General features: G+C 45.0%; 1 protein-coding gene across 2 annotated transcripts in view; it reads left to right on the forward strand.

The window, feature by feature from the left end:
* The window catches only part of fam193a (family with sequence similarity 193 member A), a 312,966-nt gene that overhangs the window by 159,535 nt on the left and 131,851 nt on the right, over positions 1 to 21,580 (forward strand). For both annotated transcript variants that reach the window (XM_068029230.1, XM_068029231.1), the window contains exon 3: positions 14,207 to 14,452. In XM_068029230.1, coding sequence (XP_067885331.1) covers positions 14,207 to 14,452 — 246 coding nt within the window. The remainder of the gene's footprint in view (positions 1 to 14,206; positions 14,453 to 21,580) is intronic.

The following is a 21,580-nucleotide window of genomic DNA, read 5'->3' on the forward strand; positions in this document are numbered from 1 at the left end:
AATTTGGTTTACACTTGTCAGCCTGCATGCTGTGGCTAACTGAACAAGACAACTGCACAGACCTGGGTGGCTTCTCCTCACTTTATTACCCAGACTACAAGAAAGCTCCCAGCGAGTTAACATCCGTAGCACTTAAAGTAGACAGAAGTGCTGCACAAAGAACAGCCAGGCGCTGTGCAAATGACTACTGGCAACACCTATGCAGTCGTATTCAGCTGGCCTCTGACACCGGAAACATCAGAGCAATGTATGGTGGCATTAAGAGAGCTTTTGGGCTAACCATCAAGAAGATCGCCCCCTTCAAGTCTAAATCAGGGGACAGGGGACACGATCACTGACCAACGCAAGCAAATGGACTGCTGGGTGGAGCACTACCTAGAACTGTACTCCAGGGAAAATGTCAGTGATACTGCCCTCAATGCAGCCCAGTCTCTGCCAGTCATGGATGAGCTGGACAAGCAGCCAACAAAATCGAACTCAGTGATGCCATTGATTCTCTAGCCAGTGGAAAAGCCCCTGAAAAGGACGGCATTACCCCTGAAATAATCAAGAGTGCCAAGCCTGCTATACATTCAGCACTCTATGAACTGCTTTGCCTGTGCTGGGATGAGTAAGTAGTACCACAGGACATGCGCGATGCCAATATCATCACCCTCTATAAGAACAAGGGTGACCGCGGTGACTGCAACAACTACCGTGGAATCTCCCTGCTCGGCATAGTGGGGAAAGTCTTCGCTCGAGTCATTTTAAACAGACTCCAGAAGCTGGCTGAGTGTGTCTACCCTGAGGCACAGTGCGGCTTTCGAGCAGAGAGATCCACCATTGACGTGCTGTTCTCCCTTCGTCAGCTACAGAGAAATGCCGCGAACAACAGATGCCCCTCTATGTTGCTTTCAAAGATCTCACCAAAGCCTTTGACCTCGTCAGCAGGCGTGGTCTCCTGAGACGAGTAGCAAAGATCGGATGTCCACCAAAGCTACTAAATATCATCACCTCATTCCATGACAATATGAAAGGCACAATTCAGCAGAGCGGTGCCTCATCAGACCCCTTTCCTATCCTGAGTGGCGTGAAACAGGGCTGCGTTCTCGCACCTACACTATTTGGGATCTTCTCACTGCTGCTCTCACGTGTTCAAGTCTTCAGAAGAAGGAACCTTCCTCCACACAAGGTCAGATGACAGGTTGTTCAACCTTGCCCGTCTTAGAGCGAAGAACAAAGTACGGAAAGTCCTCATCAGGGTACTCCTCTTTGCTGACGATGCTGCATTAACATCCCACACAGAAGAGTGTCTGCAGAGACTCATCGACAGGATTGTGCCTACCTGCAAGAATTTGGCCTAACCATCAGCCTCAAGAAAACGAACATCATGCGACAGGACGTCAGAAATGCTCCATCCATCAATATTGGGACCACACTCTGGAAGTGGTTCAAGAGTTCACCTATCTAGGCTCAACTAGGTGGTACAGTGGTTAACACCACAGCCTCACAGCTCCAGCGACTCAGGTTTGGTTCTGGGTACTACCTGTGCGGAGTTTGCAAGTTCTCCCTGTGACCGCGTGGGTTTCCGTCGGGTGCTCTGGTTTCCTCCCACTGCCAAAGACTTGCAGGCATTGTAAATTATCCCTAGTGTAGGTAGGTGGTAAGGAATATGGGATTAATGTAGGATTAGTATAAGTGGGTGGTTGTTGGTCGGCACAGACTCGGTGGGCCGAAGGGCCTGTTTCACTGCTGTATCTCTCTATGACTCTATGACCAAGAAACTATCACCAGTAACCTCTGTCTCGATGCAGAAATCAACAAGCGCATGGGAAAGGCGTCCGCTGCTATGCCCAGACTGGCTGAGAGGGTGTGGGAAAATGGCGCACTGACAAGGAACATAAAAGTCCGAGTGTTTCAAGCCTGTGTCCTCAGTACCTTGCTCTGTGGCAGCGAGGCCTGGACAACGTATGTCAGCCCAGAGCGACGTCTCAACTCATTCCATCTTCGCTGCCTCCGAAGAATCCTTGGCATCAGGTGGCAGGACCGTATCTCCAACGCAGAAGTCCTCGAGGCGGCCTACATCGCCAGCATATACACCCTACTGAGCCAATGGCGCTTGAGATGGCTTGGCAGATGGCAGGATCCCCAAGGACGCATTGTACAGCGAGCTTGTCACTGGTATCAGACCCACTGGCCGTCCATGTCTGTGCTTTAAAGACGTCTGCAAACGTGACATGAAGTCCTGTGACATTGACCACAAGTTGTGGGAGTTAGTTGCCAGTGATTGCCAGAGCTGGCAGACAGCCATAAAGACAGGGCTAAAGAGTGGCGAGTCGAAGAGACTTAGCAGTTGGCAGGAAAAAAGACAAGCGCGAGGAGAGAGCCAACTGTGTAACAGCCCCGACAACCAATCTTATCTGCAGAGTCTGTCACTGTAGAATTGGCCTTTATAGCCACTCCAGGCGCAGCTTCACAAACCACTGACCACCTCTAGGCACTTACCCATTGTCTCTCGAAACAAGGAGGCCAAAGAAGAAGAAGATTGCCCAAACATCTGTGGCCACAATATCTGCTTTATTCCAGATAATCAAACTTCAATAAATCATGTTCCTCCAAATTCTAAGCTGAAAATAGTTGCATGTTAGTGCCACTGAGAATCATTGTTTTTCAGTGAATTTTGTGAGAGATCAAATTTAAAAATTGCAGCAGGTAATTTTCTACAGTTGTTAAGGTCCATATGTAGATCTTTCAAGTTGTCCACTAAGTGGTGCATTCTGCCTTCTCCCCTTCGCACACTCTAATAGTACACTGGGCGTGAGAAGTTGGATATGTGCAATTAAGATATTGTACGTGGGAGGCAGTGGTGTAGTGGTATTGTCACTGTACTAGTAACCCAGAGACACAGGTATTAGAGTCATACAGTTGTACAGCACAGAAACAGGCCCTTTGGCCCATCGTATCTGTGCCGGCCATCAAGCACTTAACTACTCTAATCCCATTTTCCAGTACTCAGCCCGTAGCCTTGTATGCTGTGGCTTTTCAAGTGCTCATCTATCACGTATCAATGCCCTTCATAATTTTGTATACCTTAATCATATCCCCCCTCAGTCTTCTCTGCTCTAAGGAAAACAACCCTAGCCCATCCAGTCTCTCTTCATAGCTGAAATGCTCCAGCCCAGGCAACATCCTGGTGAATCTCCTCTACACCCTCTCCAGTGCAATCACGTCCTTCCTAGAGTGTAGTGCCCAGAACTGTACACAGTACTCCAGCTGTGGCCTAACTAGTGTTTTATATAGCTCCATCATAACCTTCCTGCTCTTTCTTTTATTAGCTGAGGCACAGAATATAAGTAATCCCATAAGCCTTCCTAACCACCTTATCTACCTGTGCTGCTGCCTTCAGTGATCAATGGACAAGTACACCAAGGTCCTTCTGACCTTATGTGCTTCCTAGGGTCCTACCATCCATTGTATATTGCCTTGCCTTGTTAGTCCTCCCAAAATGCATCACTTCACACTTCTCAGGATTAAATTCCATTTGCCACTGCTCTGTCCATCTTATCAGCCCATCTATATCGTCCTGTAATCTAAGGCTTTCCTCCTCACTATTTACAACACCACCAACTTTTGTGTCATCTACGAACTATCTGATCATACCTCCTATGTTCACGTCTAAATCATTTATGTACACGACAAACAGCAAGGGTCCCAGCACCCATCCCTACGGTACACCACAGGTCACAGACATCTACTGGCAAAAACAGCCATCACCCTCTGCCTCCTGCCACTAAGCCAATTTCGGATCCAATTTGCCAAATTGCCCTGGATCCCATGGACACATCGTTTTACCCAATCTCCCATGCGGGACCTTATCAAAAGCCTTACTGAAGTCCATGTAGACTACATCAACTGCTTTACCCTCATCTACACATCTAGTCACCGTCTCGAAAAATTCAATCAAGTTAGTTAGACACAATCTCCCCCTGACAAAGCCATGCTGAGTATCCCTGATTAATTTCTGCCTCTCCAAGTGGAGATTATTCCTGTCCCTCTGGATTTTTTCCAATGGTTTCCCAACCACTGATGTTAGACTCACTGGCCTGTAATTACCTGGTTTATCCCTGCTACCCTTCTTGAACAATGGTACCAAATTCACTGTCCTCCAGTCCTCTGGTACCTCCTGTGGCCCGAGAGGATTTGAAATTTGTGTCAGAGCCCCTGCTATCTTCTCCCTTATCTCACATAACAGCCTGGGATACATCTCATCTGGGCCTGGGGTTTTATCAACTTTTAAGCCTGCTAAAACAGCTAATACTTCCTCCCTTTCAATGCTTTATGTTCAAGTATATCACAATTCCCCTTCCTGATCTCTACACCTACATCGTCCTTCTCCCTCGTGAACACAGATGAAAAATAATCATTTTAAAACCTCACCTATGTCCTCCAGCTCCACACACACATTGCTACTTTGGTCCCTAATGGGACCTACTCTTTCCCTGGTTACCCTCTTGCCCGAAATATATTTATAAAATGCCGTAGGATTTTCCTTTATCTTGTCTGCCAGTGTTTTTTCATATCCCCCTTCTCTCTCCTAATTACTTTTTTAAGGAGCCCGCCCTACACTTTCTATACTACTCCTAGTGCCTCCGCTGTTTTCAGCGCTCTGTATCTGCCTTAAGCCTCCTCTTTTTTTTCCTGATCCAATCCTCTATATCCCTTGACATCCAGGGTTTCCTGGACTTGTTGGTCCTACCCTTCACCTTAACAGGTACATGTGGCTCTGAACTCTCACTATATCCTCTTTGAATGATTCCCACTGGTCTGATGTAGGCTTACCGACAGGTTGCTGCTCCCAGTCCATTCTGGTTAGATCCTGTTTTATCATATTGAATTCGGCCTTTCCCCAATTCAGTACCTTTATTTCCGGTCCCTCTTTGTCCTTTTCCATAACTACCTTAATTCTTGGAGTTATGGTCACTATCCCCGCAATGCTCTCCCACTGACACTTCTACCACTTGTCCCGCTTCATTCCCTAGGATTAGGTCCAGTACTGCCCCTTCTCTTGTCGGACTTTCTACGTACTGGCTCAAAAAGCTCTCCTGTATGCATTTTAGGAATTCCGCCCCTTTTAAGCCTTTTGCACTAAGACGTTCCCAGTTGTTGTTGGGGAAGTTGAAATCCCCTACTGTTATTACCCTATTATTTTTACACTTCTCTAAGATTTGCTTACATATCTGCTCCTCTATCTCTCCCTGACTGTTTGGAGGCCTGTAGTACACTCCCAGCCAAGTGATTGCCCCCTTTTTGTTTTTAAGTTCTACCCATATGGCCTCATTTGAGGAACCTATTAAGATATCATCCCTCCTTACTGCAGTAATTGACTCCTTGATCAACAGTGCAATGCCACCTCCTCTTTTACTCCCTCCCCTATCTTGCCTGAAGATTGTATACCCTGTAATATTAAGCTGCCAGTCCTGTCCCTCCCTCAACCATGTCTCTGTGATAGCAATAATATCATAATCCCATGGCTAATCAACGCCCTCAATTCATCTGCCTTACTAGTAAGACTCCTTGCATTAAAATAGATGCAATCTAGCCTTGCATTTTTCACTTGTGTCTTAACAGGTCTATATTTGCTGTGCCTTCCAGACTGACTCAGTTTCTGTTCTATATTTGACTGTTCATCACCCCCTACTGTACCTCCACTCTGTATCCGACCTCCCCTGCTAAATTAGTTTAAACCCCTCCCAACAGCGCTAGCAAACCTCCTAACAAGAATGTTGGTCCCGTTCTGGTTCAGGTGCAACCCGTCCAACTTGTCCAGGTCGCATCTTTGCCGGAAACAGACCCAGTGATGCAGGAAACTAAAGCCCTCCCTCCTGCACCATCTCTTCAGCCATGCATTCATCTGCTCTATCCTCCTATTCCTATACTCACCAGCACATGGCACTGGGAGTAATCCAGATATTACAACCTTTGAGGTCCTGCTTTTAATCTACCTAGCTCCCTAAATTCATGTTGCAGGACCTCATCCCTCTTTCTACCTATGTCGTTGGTACCAATGTGTACCATGAACCTTTGACTGTTCACCCTCCCCCTTCAGAATGTCCTGCAGCCACTCCGTGACATCCTTGACCCTAGCATCAGGGAGGCAATATACCATCCTGGAGTCACGTTTACGGCCACAGAAATGCCTATCTGTACCCCTTACGATAGAATCCCCTATCACTTTCGCTCTTCCACTCTTTTTCCTGCCCTCCTGTGCAGCTGAGCCACCCGTGGTGCCACAGACTTGGCTCTTGCTGCATTCCCCTGAGAAGCTATCTCCTCAAACAGTATTCAAAGCGGAAAATCTGTTCGAGAGGGAGATGGACCCAGGGGACTCCTGCACTAACTGCCTAGCTCTTCTCCTCTGTCTAGTGGTCACCCTTTCCCTTTCTGCCTGAGCAGTCTTTACCTGCAGTGTAACTACCTCTCTGTACGTGCTATCCATGATGATCTCAGGCTCGCGGATGCTCCACAGTTTCTGCAGCCGTTGCTCCAGATCTGAAATGCGTATTGCTCTGGGGCATGGTTTCGAATCCCACGACAGCAGAAGTTGGATTTTGAATTCACTTAATAAATCTTGAATTAAAAGCTAGTCTAATGATGGCAATGAAACCATTGTTGATTGTCGTAAAAACCCATCTGGTTCACTAATGTCCTTTAGGAAAGGAAATCTGCTGTCCTTACCTGGTCTGGCATACATGTGACACCAGACCCACAGCAATGTGGTTAACTCTCAGTCTCTTAGACTCTTAGATGGTCTAGCAGCCACTCAGTTGTATCAAACCACTGCAAAGTCAATAAGGAATGAAACTGGATGAACCACCTGGCATTGACCTGGGCACACGAAACGACTGGCAAACCCAGCCATGTTGACTGTGCCAAGTCCTCCTTACAAACATCTGGAGGCTTGTGCCAAAGTTGGGAGAGCTGTCCCACACACCAGTCAAGCATCAGCCTGACATAGTCATACTCGCGGAATCATATCTTACAGACAAGGCCCCAGACACTGCTGTCAGCAGAGGTGGTGGCACAATAGTATACAGTTGAGAGGGAGTTGTTCTGGGAGTCCTCAACATCGAGTCCGGACCCCATGACGGGGGGACTTCAATGTCCATCACCAAGAGTGACTTGGTATCTACTGACCGAGCTGGCCGCCCCAAAGGACATAGCTGCTAGACTTGGTCTGCGGCAGGTGGTGAGGGAAAAACCTACTTGACTTCGTCCTCACCAATTTACCTGTCGCAGATACATCCGTCCACGACAGTATTGGTAGGAGTGCTTGTGGAGATGAAGTCCTGTCTTCACATTGAGGATACCCACCATTGTGTTGTGTGGCACTACCACCATGCTAAATGGGATAGACTTTGAACAGATCTAGCAATGCAAAACTGGGCATCCATGAGGCGCTGTGAACCATCAGCAGCAGCAGAATTGTACAACCACAATCTGTAACCTCATGGCCCAGCATATCTCCCACTCTACCATTACCATCAAGCCGGGGGATCAACCCTGGTTCAATGAAGAGTGCAGGAGGGCATGCCAGAAACAGCAACAGGCAGGCCTCAAAATACGGTGTCAACCTGGTAAAGCTACAACACAGGACTACCATGCCAAACAGTGTAAGCAGCATGCGATAGACAGAGCTTGGCGATCCCACAACCAACAGGTCAGTTCTAAGCTCTGCAGTCCTGCCACATCCAGTCGTGAATGGTGGTGGACAATTAAACAACTAACTGAAGGAGGTGGCTCCACAAATATCCCCATCCTCAATGATGGGCGAGCACAGCACATCAGTGCAAAAGATAAGGCTGAAGCATTTGCTGTCATCTTCAGCCAGAAGTGCTGAGTGGGTGATCCATCTCGGCCTCCTCCTGAAGTCCCCAGCATCACACATGCCAGTCTTTAGCCAATTCGATTCACTCCATGTGATATCAAGAAACCATTGAACGCACTGGATACTGCAGGCTATGGGCCCTGACAACATTCCGGCGATAGTACTGAAGACCCATGCTCCAGAACTTGCCACGCCCCTAGCGAAGCTGTTCCAGTATAGCTACAACACTGGCATCTACCCGACAGTGGAAAATTGTCCATGTACGTCCTGTACTCAAAAATCAGGACAAATCCAACCTGACAAATTACCGCCCCATCACTCTCCACTCAATCATCTGTAAAGTGATGGAAGGTGGCATTGGCAGTGCCATCAAGTGGCACTTGCTTAGCAATAACCTGCTCAGTGACGCTCAGTTTGGGTTCCGCCAGGGCAAGTGGCGCAGTGGTTAGCACCGCAGCCTCACAGCTCCAGCGACCCGGGTTCAATTCTGGGTACTGCCTGTGTGGAGTTTGCAAGTTCTCCCTGTGATCGCGTGGGTTTCCTTCGGGTGCTCCGGTTTCCTCCCACATCCTAAAGACTTGCAGGTTGATAGGTAAATTGGCCATTATAAATTGCCCCTAGTATAGGTAGGTGGTAGGGGAATCTAGGGAAGGTGGGGATGTGGTAGGAATATGGGATTAGTATAGGATTAGTATAAATGGGTGGTTGATGGTCGGCACAGACTCGATGGGCCGAAGGGCCTGTTTCAGTGCTGTAGCTCTTATTTAAAAAAAAGTAAGTGGCAAGCAACATTCACGCCGCACAAGTGGCAGGCAATGACTATCAAACAAGAGAGAATCTAATCATCTCCCCTCAACATTCAATGGCATTACAATCACTGAATCCCCCACTATCCACATATTGAGGGGGTTACCATTGACCAGAAACTGAACTGGAGTAACCATATAAATACCGTGGCTACAAGAGCAGGTCAGAGGCTTGGAATCCTGTGGCGAGGAACTCACCTCCTGACTCCCCAAAGCCTGTCCACCATCGAGAAGGCACAAGTCAGGAGTATGATGAAATACTGTCCACTTGCCTGGATGGGTGCAGCTCCAACAACACTCAAGAAGCTCGACACCATCCAGAACAAAGCAGCCCGCTTGATTGGCACCCCATCTACAAACATTCACTCCCTCCAGCACTGATGCACAGTGGAAGCAGAGTGTGTCATCTACAAGATGCACTGCAGCAACGTACCAAACCCACAACCTCTATCACCTAGAAGGACAAGGGCAGCAAATGCATGGGAACATCACCAACTGCAAGTTCCCCTCCAAGTTACACACCATCCTGACTTGCAAGTATTTCGCCATTCCTTCACTGTTGCTGGGTCAAAATCATGAACACCCTTCCTAACAGCACTGTGGGTGTACCTACCCCACATGGACTGCAGCGGTTCAAGAAGGTGGTTCACCACCACCTTCTCAAGGGCCATTAGGAATGGGCAATAAGGAATGAAAAAAAAGTGAACCCCACCCGGCATACTCAATTAATCAGCTCAGATAGATGTCTGTCAACACCAGGCAATGACCTGCAGCTCTGCTGCTGTATACCTTAAAATGATTTCTCCAAATCATCCAAGTTGGAATGCAAGAATCTGCAGTTATCCTGCAGGGTAAAGTTTCAGAGTTGAGGCGGATGCAGTCTGAAAATTTCATGTGCCCATTATTGGTCTTTATTGAATTCCTCTCTGTTGGATACTTAGGAGAGGCTGAACGATGACTTTGAGATTTTCAAACACTACCAGAACACACAATCTATTCATAGGGCTCTCAAACTCAAAATGTACACTCATTTTTTTTTGATATTTACACAAGAATTTTCCTTGGGAAGCCTGAAATCTCCATGACTGAATTTACTTCTATGATGACATTTTACGAGCTTGCCACCAGAATACAAGCACCCAAACGAAACCACATTAATTCCTTTTATTTCTCGTTCATTGTTTCCACATGAAAATAAACGCACTGCGTTACAACAGATAGAGACCACCCAATGTCCTTAAAAACACCACCATGTTGGGCCAACATCGTCATGTGTTTTTACTTGTTTTTGTTGTCTTTAAGGTCCCATTCTGCGTCCTGCAGTCATGGCTGCTCTTTAGACAGACAAATGTTTGCCCACTTTTCAATATTTTACACTAAAACTAGTGTGGCCATAATTTCCCTTTCATTTTCTACATTCATTAAAGGTTCTTGCAGGTTTTACTTGCAGTGCCTTGATTTTAAAATTCTCATCCTTGTTTACAGATTCAGATCCCTCTTGGCCTTGCCCCTCCCTCCCTCTCTAATCTCCTCCAACCCCACAATTGTTCGAGATATCTGTGCTGCTCTAATTCTCATCTCTTGAGCATTGCCGATTTCCGCTGCCTCTACCATTGGTGGCTGTGCCCCCTAAACATCTCTGCCCCTCTATCTATTTCTCTCCTCCTTCAATATGCTCCTTAAAGTCTTTGACCAAGCTTTTGGTTATCAGCCTTAATATCTACTTATGAGGCTCAATGTCAGTTTTTTCTTTCTAATGCTCCTGTGAAGCACATTGGGATGTTTACTTTATTGAAGGCTTTATATAAATACAAGATGTTGTTTGAAAGTGGTACCACATTATTATTCTTCAGCAATGTGAACTTTTATTTGTTTTTCTGTTTTGAAGACTCTAAATAATAGATGTAATTTTCATAATGTTCAATATCAAGGAACAAAGTCACAGCCTGGGCACTATTTTAGTCGATGTGCAATTGTGATCTGCATTCTTTCGGACCATTCTCAGGAATGATGGGAATGTTGGGGCTCGACAGCTATGTAATTTATTGAACTCTGATTCTTGGGAAGCTTTTTTAATTTTTTGATGCATGAAAAGTCCAGCTCCTGGTTGCTTTGTGAAGCAGAATGAGAGCAGAATGTGGGGAAGGACTGTTCGTGAAAGGTAACACTGATCAGCCAGTGTCTTACGTTAGCGTGGCACTGGAGCCACGAGTATGCCAGAGCAATTAGGGGTGGCAGGCTCCCCTCCCTGAAGGACAGTAGTGAAGATGTTGGAGTTTCATGGTCTGGAAGCTTTCATGTTCATTAATCTGATGTGTGCCCCAAAATTGTCAATTTGTTGCAACTTCCTATTTGTGGGATCTGAACTCAGGACCCCTCTGTATTGTTTGTGTAGCACTTGAACCGCTCGCCTACTGTCTCCTAATTGACTTACCTTTGATAGCCACTTGGCTTAGTAAGTCTATGTCTGAAGATAAATTCCTTCCAGTATCCCTACTTAGACTTTGCAAGACTTGAGATTATGCCTCTTGTTCACAATTCATTGAGCAGTAGAAATAATCTTACCCTATTTCTCCCTAAAGGCCTTTTTTAATTTCTAATATTTCTTGTAGATATGACCCTAGGCTTTTTTTTTTATTCTTTCATGGGATGTGGGCATCACTGGCCAAGCCAGCATTTGTTGCCCATCCCTTATTGCCCTTGACAACTGAGTGACTTGCTAGGTCATTTCAGAGGACAGTTAAGAGTCAACCACATTGCTGTAGATCTGGAGTCACATGTAGGCCAGACCAGGTAAGGACAGCAGATTTCCTTCCTTAAAGGACATTAGTGAACCAGATGATCATTTAATGGCACCGTTACTGAGAATAGCTTCCAATTCCAGTTCCAGATTTTTATTAGTTAATTAAATTGATTTAATTTCGATAGATTTATTAGTTAATTGTATTTAAATTCCACCAGTTGCCATGGTGGGATTTGAATCCATGTCCCCAGGGCATTAGCCCAGGTCTCTGGATTACTAGTCCAGTGACATTACCACTACACCACCATCTCCTCTGCTCCAGTATGTTCAGCTTGGAGATTTCTGACTCTTCTGAACCTTTTAATTCTGTGAAATGAGAATTGTTTTGAGGCAGTCACCTTGCTTGCATTTATTTTAGTCGAAGCCCTTTTTGTCGTCTGATAGATAAATGGCTTCTTTTGATGCTGCCTCCACAGAACTCCTTGGAGGGACTTGCCTGTTTTCATCCAGCTTAGTATTGGTGAAGCAGTTTCAAGAGAACTGTTACTTTGTTCCAGCTGTGCTCTAAATTGACCTGCATATTTAGCCCTGAGTGTCTCTTTGAATTCCTTTATGTGGAGGATGATATAGAAAGGATGTTAGTTTACATGTGGGAGGACTGGTTTTCATCGTTCTTTAATAATTCCTCATCTACATAGAGTTATACAGCAGAGAAACAGGCCCTTCGGCCCATCGTATCTGTGCCGGCCATCCAGCACCCAACTATTCTAATCCCATATTCCTGCACTTGGCCCGTAGCCTTGTATGCTATGGCGTTTCAAGTGCTCATCTAGATATTTTTTAAATGTTGTGAGGGTTCCTGCCTCCACCGCCTCTTCAGGCAGTGCGTTCCACCCTCTGGGTGAAAAAATCTTTCCTTAAATCCCCTCGAAACCTTCAGCCCATTACCCTAAATCTAGGCCCTTTGGTTCTTGTCCCCTCCGCTAATGGAAAAAGTTTCTTCCTATCTAACCTATCAATGCCCCTCATATTCTTGTACACCTCAATCATGACCCCCCTCCGCCTTCTCTGCTCCAAGGAAAACAAGCCTAGCCTTTTCAGTCTCTCTTCATAGCTGAAATGCTCCAGCCCAGGCAACATCCTTGTGAATCTCCTCTGCACCCTGTCCAGTGCAATCACATCCTTCCTATAGTATGGTGACCAGAACTGTACACAGTACTCCAGCTGTGGCCTAACTAGCATTTTATATAGCTCCATCATAACCTCCCTGCTCTTATATTCTGTGCCTCGGCTAATAAAGGCAAGTATCCCAAACGCCTTCCTAACCACCTTATTTACCTGTGCTGCTGCCTTCAGTGATCTATGGACAAGTACACCAAGGTCTTTCTGAGCTTTCTAGGGTCCTACCATCCATTGTATATTCCCTTGCCTTGTTAGTCCTCCCAAAATGCATTACCTCACACTTTTCAGGATTAATTTCCATTTGCCACTGCTTCACCCATCTATGTCATCCTGTAATCCAAGGCTTTCCTCCTCACTATTTATAACACCACCAATTTTCGTGTCATCTGCGAACTTACTGATCATACCTCCTATATTCACATCTAAATCATTAATGTACACTACAAACAGCAAGGGTCCCAGCACCGCTCCCTGTGGTACACCACTGGTCACAGCTTCCAATCGCAGAAACAGCAGTCGACCATTGCCTTCTGCCTCCTGCCACTAAGCCAATTTTGGATCCAATTTGCCAAATTGCCCTGGATCCCATGGGCTCTTACCTTTTTAACCAATCTCCCATGCGGGACCTTATCAAAAGCGTGCAGTGGTGTGGCATGGTATATTGAAGCTCCTTTGCATTGGTTTCATTTGGATCTTTCTTTGGTTTCCTTAGCACTTCACCCACACTGTTGAAGTGAGTATCAAGATTAACACATCAGGACCTTAAAAACAGTGGAAGACCATTAGAATCATTGAATGGTTACACTACAGAACGAGGCCACTTGGCCCGCTGTGGGCGTGCCAGCTCTCTAAGAGTAACTCAGCTGGTCCCACTCCCCCCACCTTTTCCCCCAAGCCCTGCAAATTTTTTTTCTTCAGATAATTATCCAATTCCCTTTTGAAAGCCATGATTGAATCTGCCAGCACCACATCAGGTTCTATAATGAAAGGTCATAGACCTTAAATGTTAACTCCTCTTCTATCTCCACATATGCTGCCTGACCTGCTGAGTATTTCCAGCACTTTGTTTTAATTGCAGAGCTATGCAAGTCTTAAAATTTGTGCCCAAGGATACAATCAAGCTCCAATATACATTACCTTCAGTCTTTAGACCAGGTGGTTTAAGCATCCCATGCTCTCAATCTGAGAGTTGAATGTGAACTACAAGACCACTGATTTGTGTTTCTCTTGGGAAAAATTGAGGAAATTGCAAAACACCATCTCAGAATACCAGAAAATATTCAAATAATGAAATAAAACCAAAAAGTGCTGGAAATACTCAGCAGGTTGGCAGCATCTGTGGAGAGAGAAGCAAAGTTAACGTTTCAGGTCAGTGGCCTTTCCTGGGTCTCTTTGCTTCTCTCTCCACAGATGCTGCCAAACCTGCTGAGTATTTCCAGCACTTCTTGGTTTTATTTCAGATTTACAGCATCTGCAGTATTTTGCTTTTATTTTAATAATGGGTTTGGCTTATTCAGCCATTGAGGAACAGTGCAACAGATGGTCTGTGAAACTGTAAATGTATGACTCTTTTTGTTTTGCCTCCTGATGACTTATTTTGCTCTATTGTAGACGCCCTTCACTTTTGGTCTGGGTCAGAGGGCGCCGTATTCAACAGGAGAACGATGTCTTCTGTGTCGAAGTGAACGCAAAGACTCTTCACTCTCCGACAGTGGGATTACAAACCCAAACAAAATGGCACTTTCTACATCTCCAAAAACAAATAGCATGTTGCACCTTCCTCTTTGGGTGTGTCCGGATTGCAGGCGTACAGTTGAAAAGAATGATCGGCAAGTTTCTCTAGAGCAATCTCTGGTGGTAAGTAGTGACAATTTAATTATTTGTTTTCCACAAGATCAGCCTGGCACTGTTCATGACTTTGAAAAGAACTTTTTTAAATGCATGTGCTTTGGAATATCAAACTGTTTCATTCCAGTTTTCCCCTGTTACCACTCTGACCACTCCCCTTCCCCTCCTCCACCCAATCCCCATCTCTTCCCATCAGGTTTCATATTCTGAGCTCAAAGCAAAATGTTAGACAAACTTAATGAGGCCATCATTTGGTGTAAAAGTGAGGAAATGAGTTACTTTTCTCTCTCTGCCTTGTAATTCCTCAGTGTGGTATTAATAAATATTATTAAAATAGTGATTAGACGAATTTAATCTCAATACGTTAACTCATTTGTTAATATCAGTGATATCAGGCATATGGTTTTCAGCATATATTGAAATATTTTGTATTAAAATAATAAAAATGTTTTTAGTCACTGCTGAAATATATGTCTCCAATGAAAGATCTTTCAAGATTTTACAAACCCAAAATATTCCAATGGGTTGAACAGGATATAGTCCCATGAATAGGCCATTTAGCCCATCAAGCCTTTTGTACCATATAGGCTAAGGCCAATATGTACCTCAACAGTACATACCTACCCTTGCTCTATATCCCTCGAAGCTCTTGCCTGACAAAAATATGTCGATGTCAGTCCTGCAAGTTTGGACTGACCCAGCATCCTCACCCTTTTGGGGAGAGACTTCCAGATTTCTACTATCCTTTATTTGAAAAGGTGCTTTTTGGTTTCACTCGTGGAATTTTAACATTGCGCTGCCGCCTTCTGGATTCTATCACCAGAGAAAGTAGGCTTGATATGGAGAAACTATTAATCCCCTTTATCATTTTACACACCTATTTTGATGACCTTCAACCTTCTAAATACAAGGAATGCAAACTAGGTTTCTGCCCTTAGAAGGTCTTTATGCCCTTGTATCATTTTGGGTAATCAGAGCTTTACTTCCTCCAAGACCAGTATATCTTTCCTGAGATGCCGGATCCAAAACTGAATGCAGCACTTCAAATGAAGTCTGACCAAGCTTTTGTGCCACTGAAGCAGCACTTCCACCCCTTCATATTCCAGCCTCCTTTAGACAAAGGCCGACGTTTATATTCTGAGGCGCAGAGGGATCTAGGTGTTCTAGTACATGAGTCACAAAAGGTTAGTATGCAGGTACAGCAAGTCATAAAGATGGCTAATGGAATGCTATCCTTTATTAAGAGAGGAATTGAAAATAAAAATAAGGATGTTATGCTTCAGTTATATACAGGGCATTGGTGAGACCACCACAATTTGCTGCTGATGCCAAATTCAGAGGTGTGGCAGTGAGGAAAATACCAATCATCTGCAATAGTTTTGGTCTCCTTATTTAAGGAAGGATGTAAATGCATTGGAGGCGGTTTAGAGGAGGTTTACTAAATTGATACCTGGAATGGGCAGGTTGTCTTATGAGGAATGGTTGGACAGACTGGGCTTGTTTTCACTTGTGCATTAATGATTTAGATGTGAATATAGGAGGTATAATCAGTAAGGTCGCAGATGACACGAAAATTGGTGGTGTTATAAATAGTGAGGAGGAAAGCCTTAGATTGCAGAATGATATAGATGGGCTGGTGAGATGGGCGGAGCAGTGGCAAATGGAATTTAATCTGAGAAGTGTGAGGTAATGCATTTTGGGAGGACTAACAAGGCAGGGGAATATACAATGGATGGTAGGACCCTTGGGGAGTACAGAAGGTCAAAGGGACCTTGGTGTACTTGTCCATAGATCACTGAAGGCAGCAGCACAGGTAGGGATACTTGGAATACTTGCCTTTATTAGCCCAGGCATCAAATATAAGATCAGGGAGGTTATGATAGAGCTATGATGGGGGGGGGGGGGGACATGATTGAGGTATACAAAATTATGAGAGGCAGTGATAGGTTAGATAGGAAGAAACTTTTTCCCTTAGTGGAGGGGCCAGTAACCAGGAGGCATAGATTTAAGGTAAGGGGCAGGAGGTTCAGAGGGGATTTGAGGAAAAAAAATTTCACTCAGAGGGTGGTTGGAATCTGGAACGCACTGCCCGAAGGGGTGGTAGAGGCAGGAACCCTCCCAACATTTAAGAAGTATTTAGATGAGCACTTGAAACGCCATAGCATACAAGGCTACAGGCCAAGTGCTGGAAAATGGGATTAGAATAGTTGGGTGCTTGATGGCTGGCTCGGACACGATGGGCCAAAGGACCTGTTTCTGTGCTGTATAAGTCTCTATGACTTGAATTTAGAAGAGTGAGGGAAGACTTGGTTGAAGTTTATAAGATCCTGAATGGTCTTGACAAGGTGGATGTGGAAAGGATGTTTCCTTTTGTGGGTGAGTCCAGCACTAGGGGGCACTGTTTTAAAATTAGGGGTCGCTCTTGTAGAACAGAGTTGAGGAGAATTTTTTTCTGAGGGTTGTGCGACTTCGGAACTCTGCCTCAGGAGGTGGTGGAGGCGGGGTCATTGAATATTTTTAAGGCGGAGGTAGATAGATTCTTTTTAGGCAAGGGAATCAAAGTTTATTGGGGGTAGGTGGGAGTGTGGAATTCGACACACAGATCAGCCATGATCTTGTTGAATGGCGGAGCAGGCTCAAGGGGCTGAATGGCCTACTTCTGTTCCTAATTCATAATGCTGTATTAACCTGTTTTTTTTCGTACCTGTGCACTACCTTTTGGTGATTTGTGTACATGGGACACCCAAATCCCTTTGCTCCTGCTAATGAAATAGTTCACAGTCTCGCACTGATAAGAAAATATTCAGATTTGACTTTCTTAGATAGGCCTAAAAAAATTCAACTGGATTAGTCAAACATGACATACATAACCTACACACATCCATTCTAACTCTCTCTGATCAGTTCATATTTGCCCGAGTGCTCAGTCACTTTGTGCCTGATGATTAATTTCAGTAAGTTCTTGATAACTGATAAACTGACAGGTCTGTCGTTGCCTGGTTTCTTCCTCCCACTCTTTTTAACAAAAAAGGGTGTGGTATTTGCAATTAGCAATTCAAAGACAGAATTCCAAAACTAGAGAGATTTGGAAGATGATGACTACGTCAGGTGAATTCTTCAAGCGAGAACCAGGCCAAATCCAAAAGATCGAGAGGGGAAGTGAAGAAGAAAATAAGACTGGTAGAGAGAGAATATGGGAATAGAATGGCAGTTAACCTAAAAGGGAACCCAAAGATCTTCCACATATAAACCCTAAATGGGGAGTAAGAGGTGGAGTAGGTCCTATTATGTGCTTAGAGACCCATGGCAAGACTAGAATACTAAATGAGTACTTAGTATCTGTGCTTACTGAAGAAAATGATGCTGGCAAAGTATTGGTAGATGCTGAGATGTTAGAAGTAATGGATGGGGTGAAAGTTGATGGGCAGAACGTACTGGAAAAGCTGGCTATGCTTATAGTGGATAAGTCGCCTGGTCTGGATCGCTTACATGCCAGTTTGCTAAAGGAAGCAGAGGTGGAGATAGTGGAAGGGCTTGACAGAGTCTGCCAATCTTCCCTAGATACAGGAAGGTGAAAGAGTATTGGAGTGGCAAATGTGATCCCCTTATTCAAAAAAGGGTGTGGAGCATTCATATTGACTACAGGCTGTCAGTTTAACATCAGTGGTGGGTAAAGTTTTAGAAACAATCAGGGGAAAAAATCAACAGGCACTTGGAGAGGTTCAGTTTATTGAGATCCAGCATGGATTTGTAAAAGGCACGTTGTGCTTGACTAATCTAATTGAACTATTTGATGTACAGAACATAGAACAGTACAGCACAGTACAGGCCCTTCGGCCCACGATGTTGTGCCGAACCTTTAACCTACTCTAAGATCAAACTAACTACCTACCCTTCATTCTACTATCAATGTACCTATCCAAGAGTTGCTTAAATGTCCCTAATGTATCTGCTTCTACTACCACCGCTGGCAGCGCATTCCACGCACCCACCACTCTGTGTAAAGAACCTACCTCTGACATCTCCCCGAAACCTTCCTCCAATCACCTTAAAATTATGCCCCCTGGTGATAGCCCTTTCCACCCTGGGAAAAAGTCTCTGTCTATGCCTCTCATCATCTTGTACCCCTCTATCAAGTCACCTCTCATCCTTCTTCGTTCCAATGAGAAAAGCCTTAGCACCCTCAATCTTTCTTCGTAAGACATGCCCTCCAGTCCAGGCAGCATCCTGGTAAATCTCCTCTGCACCCTCTCTAAAGCTTCCACATACTTCCTATAATGAGGCGACCAGAACTGAACACAATATTCCAAGTGTGGTCAAACCAGGGCCTTATAGAGCTGCAGCACAACCTCGCGGCTCTTAAACTCAATCCCCCTGTTAATGAAAGCCAACACACCATACGCCTTCTTAACAACCCTATCAACTTGGGTGGCAACTTTGAGCGATCTATGGACATGGACCCCAAGATCCCTCTGTTCCTCCACACTACCAAGAATCCTGTCTTTAAGCCTGTATTCCGCATTCAAATTCGACCTTCCAAAATGAATCACTTCACACTTTTCCAGGTTGAACTCCATCTGCCACTTCTCAGCCCAGCTCTGTATCCTGTCAATGTCCCGTTGCAACCTACAACAGCCTTCCACACTATCCACAACTCCAGCAACCTTCGTGTCATCGGCAAACTTGCTAACCCAGCCTTCCACTTCCTCATCCAAGTCATTTATAAAAATCACAAAGAGCCAGAGGTCCCAGAACAGATCCTTGTGCAACACCACAGAGAAGGTTGATGAAGGGAATGCAATGGATGATGTCTATTTGCATTTTATGGAAGTCCTTTATGGGGTAAACACCCAATAAAAGACTGGTTATCAAAATTGAGGCTCATGGAATCGGAGGGTCAGTGTCAGCTTGGATAAAAAATGGGCTTAAGGATGGAAAACAGTCGTGGTAAATGGTTGTTTTTCAGACTGGAGGATGCTGGACAGCGGTGTTCACCAAGGTTCAGTGCTGGGGCCACTTTTTTGACATATAAATGACTTGGATATTGGAATACAAAGTAAAATCTCAATTTTCCGATGATACCAAACTGAGGTGTGGCAAACAGTGAGGAGGATACCAATCAACTGCAACAGGGCGTAGATAGACTAGAAGAATACACAGACAACTGGTAGATGGAATGTAATGCAGGGAGGTGTGAGGTGATGCATTTTGACAGAAGGGAGAGGCAAAATGGACTTAATGGCACCGTTCTAAAAAGTGTGCAGCGACAGAACTACCTGGGAGTTCATGTGCATAGATCTTTGAAGACGGCAGGACATATTGAGAGAGTAGTTACCAAAGCATATGGGATCTTGAAGATACGGGCTTCACAAACAGCGGTATTGAGTACAAAAGCAGGGAGGTCTTGTATAGAATAAAGTTCTGATTAGGCCCCAACTGGAGTATTGTGTCCAGCTCTGGTCAACATCCTTGAGGAGGATGTGGGGGTCCTTGAGAAGGTGCAGAGGGGATTTACCAGACTGGTTCCAGGGATGAAGGATTTTAGCTACAAGGTTAGGATGGAAAAGCTGGAGTTGTTTTCCCTGGAGCAAATGAGATTGAGGGAAGATTTGCTGGAAGTGAACAAGATGATAGTTTTAAATAAGGTAGACCAAAAACAGCAGTTTCCATTAGCTGATGGTACGAGGACGAGGGGACCATGTTGACTCTGCCTGACGACCTTGAATTTTTCTAAATGCCCTGCTATAACGCCTTTAATAATAGCTTCTAACATCTTCCCTATGACAGATGTTAAGCTAATTGGCCTGTAGATTCCTGCTTTCTGTCTCCCTCCCTCTTTGAATAAAGGAGTTATGTTGGCTATTTTCCAATCTAATGGAACCTTTCCTGAATCTAGGGACTTTTGAAAAATTAAAACCAACGCATCAGCTATCTCACTAGCCACTTCTTTTAAGACCCGAGGATGAAGTCCATCAGGACCCAGGGACTTGTAGAATCATAGAAAGTTTAAGGCACAGAAAGAAGCTACTTGGCCCATCGTGTCTGTGCCGGCTGAAAAATGATCCACCTATTCTAATCCCACCTTCCAGCATTTGGTCCGTAGCCCTGCAGCTATCGGCCCTTGAGGTGCATACCCAGACTGCTTTTGAATGAGTTGAGGGTCTCTGCCTCAACTAACCTTTCAGGCAGTGAGTTCCAGACCATCACCACCCAATGGGTGAAAAGGGTTTTCCTCATCTCCCCTCTAATTTTTCTACTAATCACTTTAAATCAATGCCCCCTCATCACTGACCTCTCTGCTAAGGTGAATAGACCCTTCACCTCCACTCTATCCAGGCCCCTCAAAATTTTGTACATTTCAAACAGATCTCCTCTCAGCCTTCTTTCTTCCAAAGAGAAAAACCCTAGCTTATCCAATCTTTCTTCATAGCTGCATTTTTCCAGTCCTGACAACATACTCGTAAATCTCCTCTGTACCCTCTCTAGTGCAATTACATCCTTTTTGCAATGAGGTGACCAGAACTGCACACAGTACTCAAGTTGTGGCCTAACCAGTGAGTTATACAGTTCCAGCATAACCTCCCTGATCTTATATTCTATACCTCGGCTAATAAAGGGAAGGATTCCATATGCCTTCTTAACCACCTTATCGACCTGTCCTCCTGCCTTCAGGGATCTGTGGACATGCACTCCAAGGTCCCTTACTTCCTCTACACTTCTCAGTATTTTTCCATTAATCGTGTATTCCTTTGCCTTGTTTGACCTCCCCAAATGCATCAACTCACACTTCTCCAAGTTGAATTCCATTTACCACTTTTCTGCCCATCTGACCAGACCATCAATATCTTTCTGTAGCCTACAGCTATCCTCCTCATTATCTACCACACGGCCAATCTTTGTGTCGTCTTCAAATTTCTTGATCATGCCCCCTACATTTATGTCCAAATCGTTAATATACACCGCAAAAAATGTAAGTTCCTCTGCAACCCTGAGCAGATGGCCCGAATCCTAGCACCGGGCAGGCAACACAGCCTTCTGGACTCTCGCTCTTTGCTGCAGAGATCAGTGTCAATGCCCCTCACTATATTGTCCCCTACTACCGCTACTTTCCTTTTTGCTCCCCCCACTTGAATGGCT

Source organism: Heterodontus francisci, chromosome 4 (assembly GCF_036365525.1).
Source record: "Heterodontus francisci isolate sHetFra1 chromosome 4, sHetFra1.hap1, whole genome shotgun sequence".
NCBI lineage: Eukaryota > Metazoa > Chordata > Chondrichthyes > Heterodontiformes > Heterodontidae > Heterodontus > Heterodontus francisci.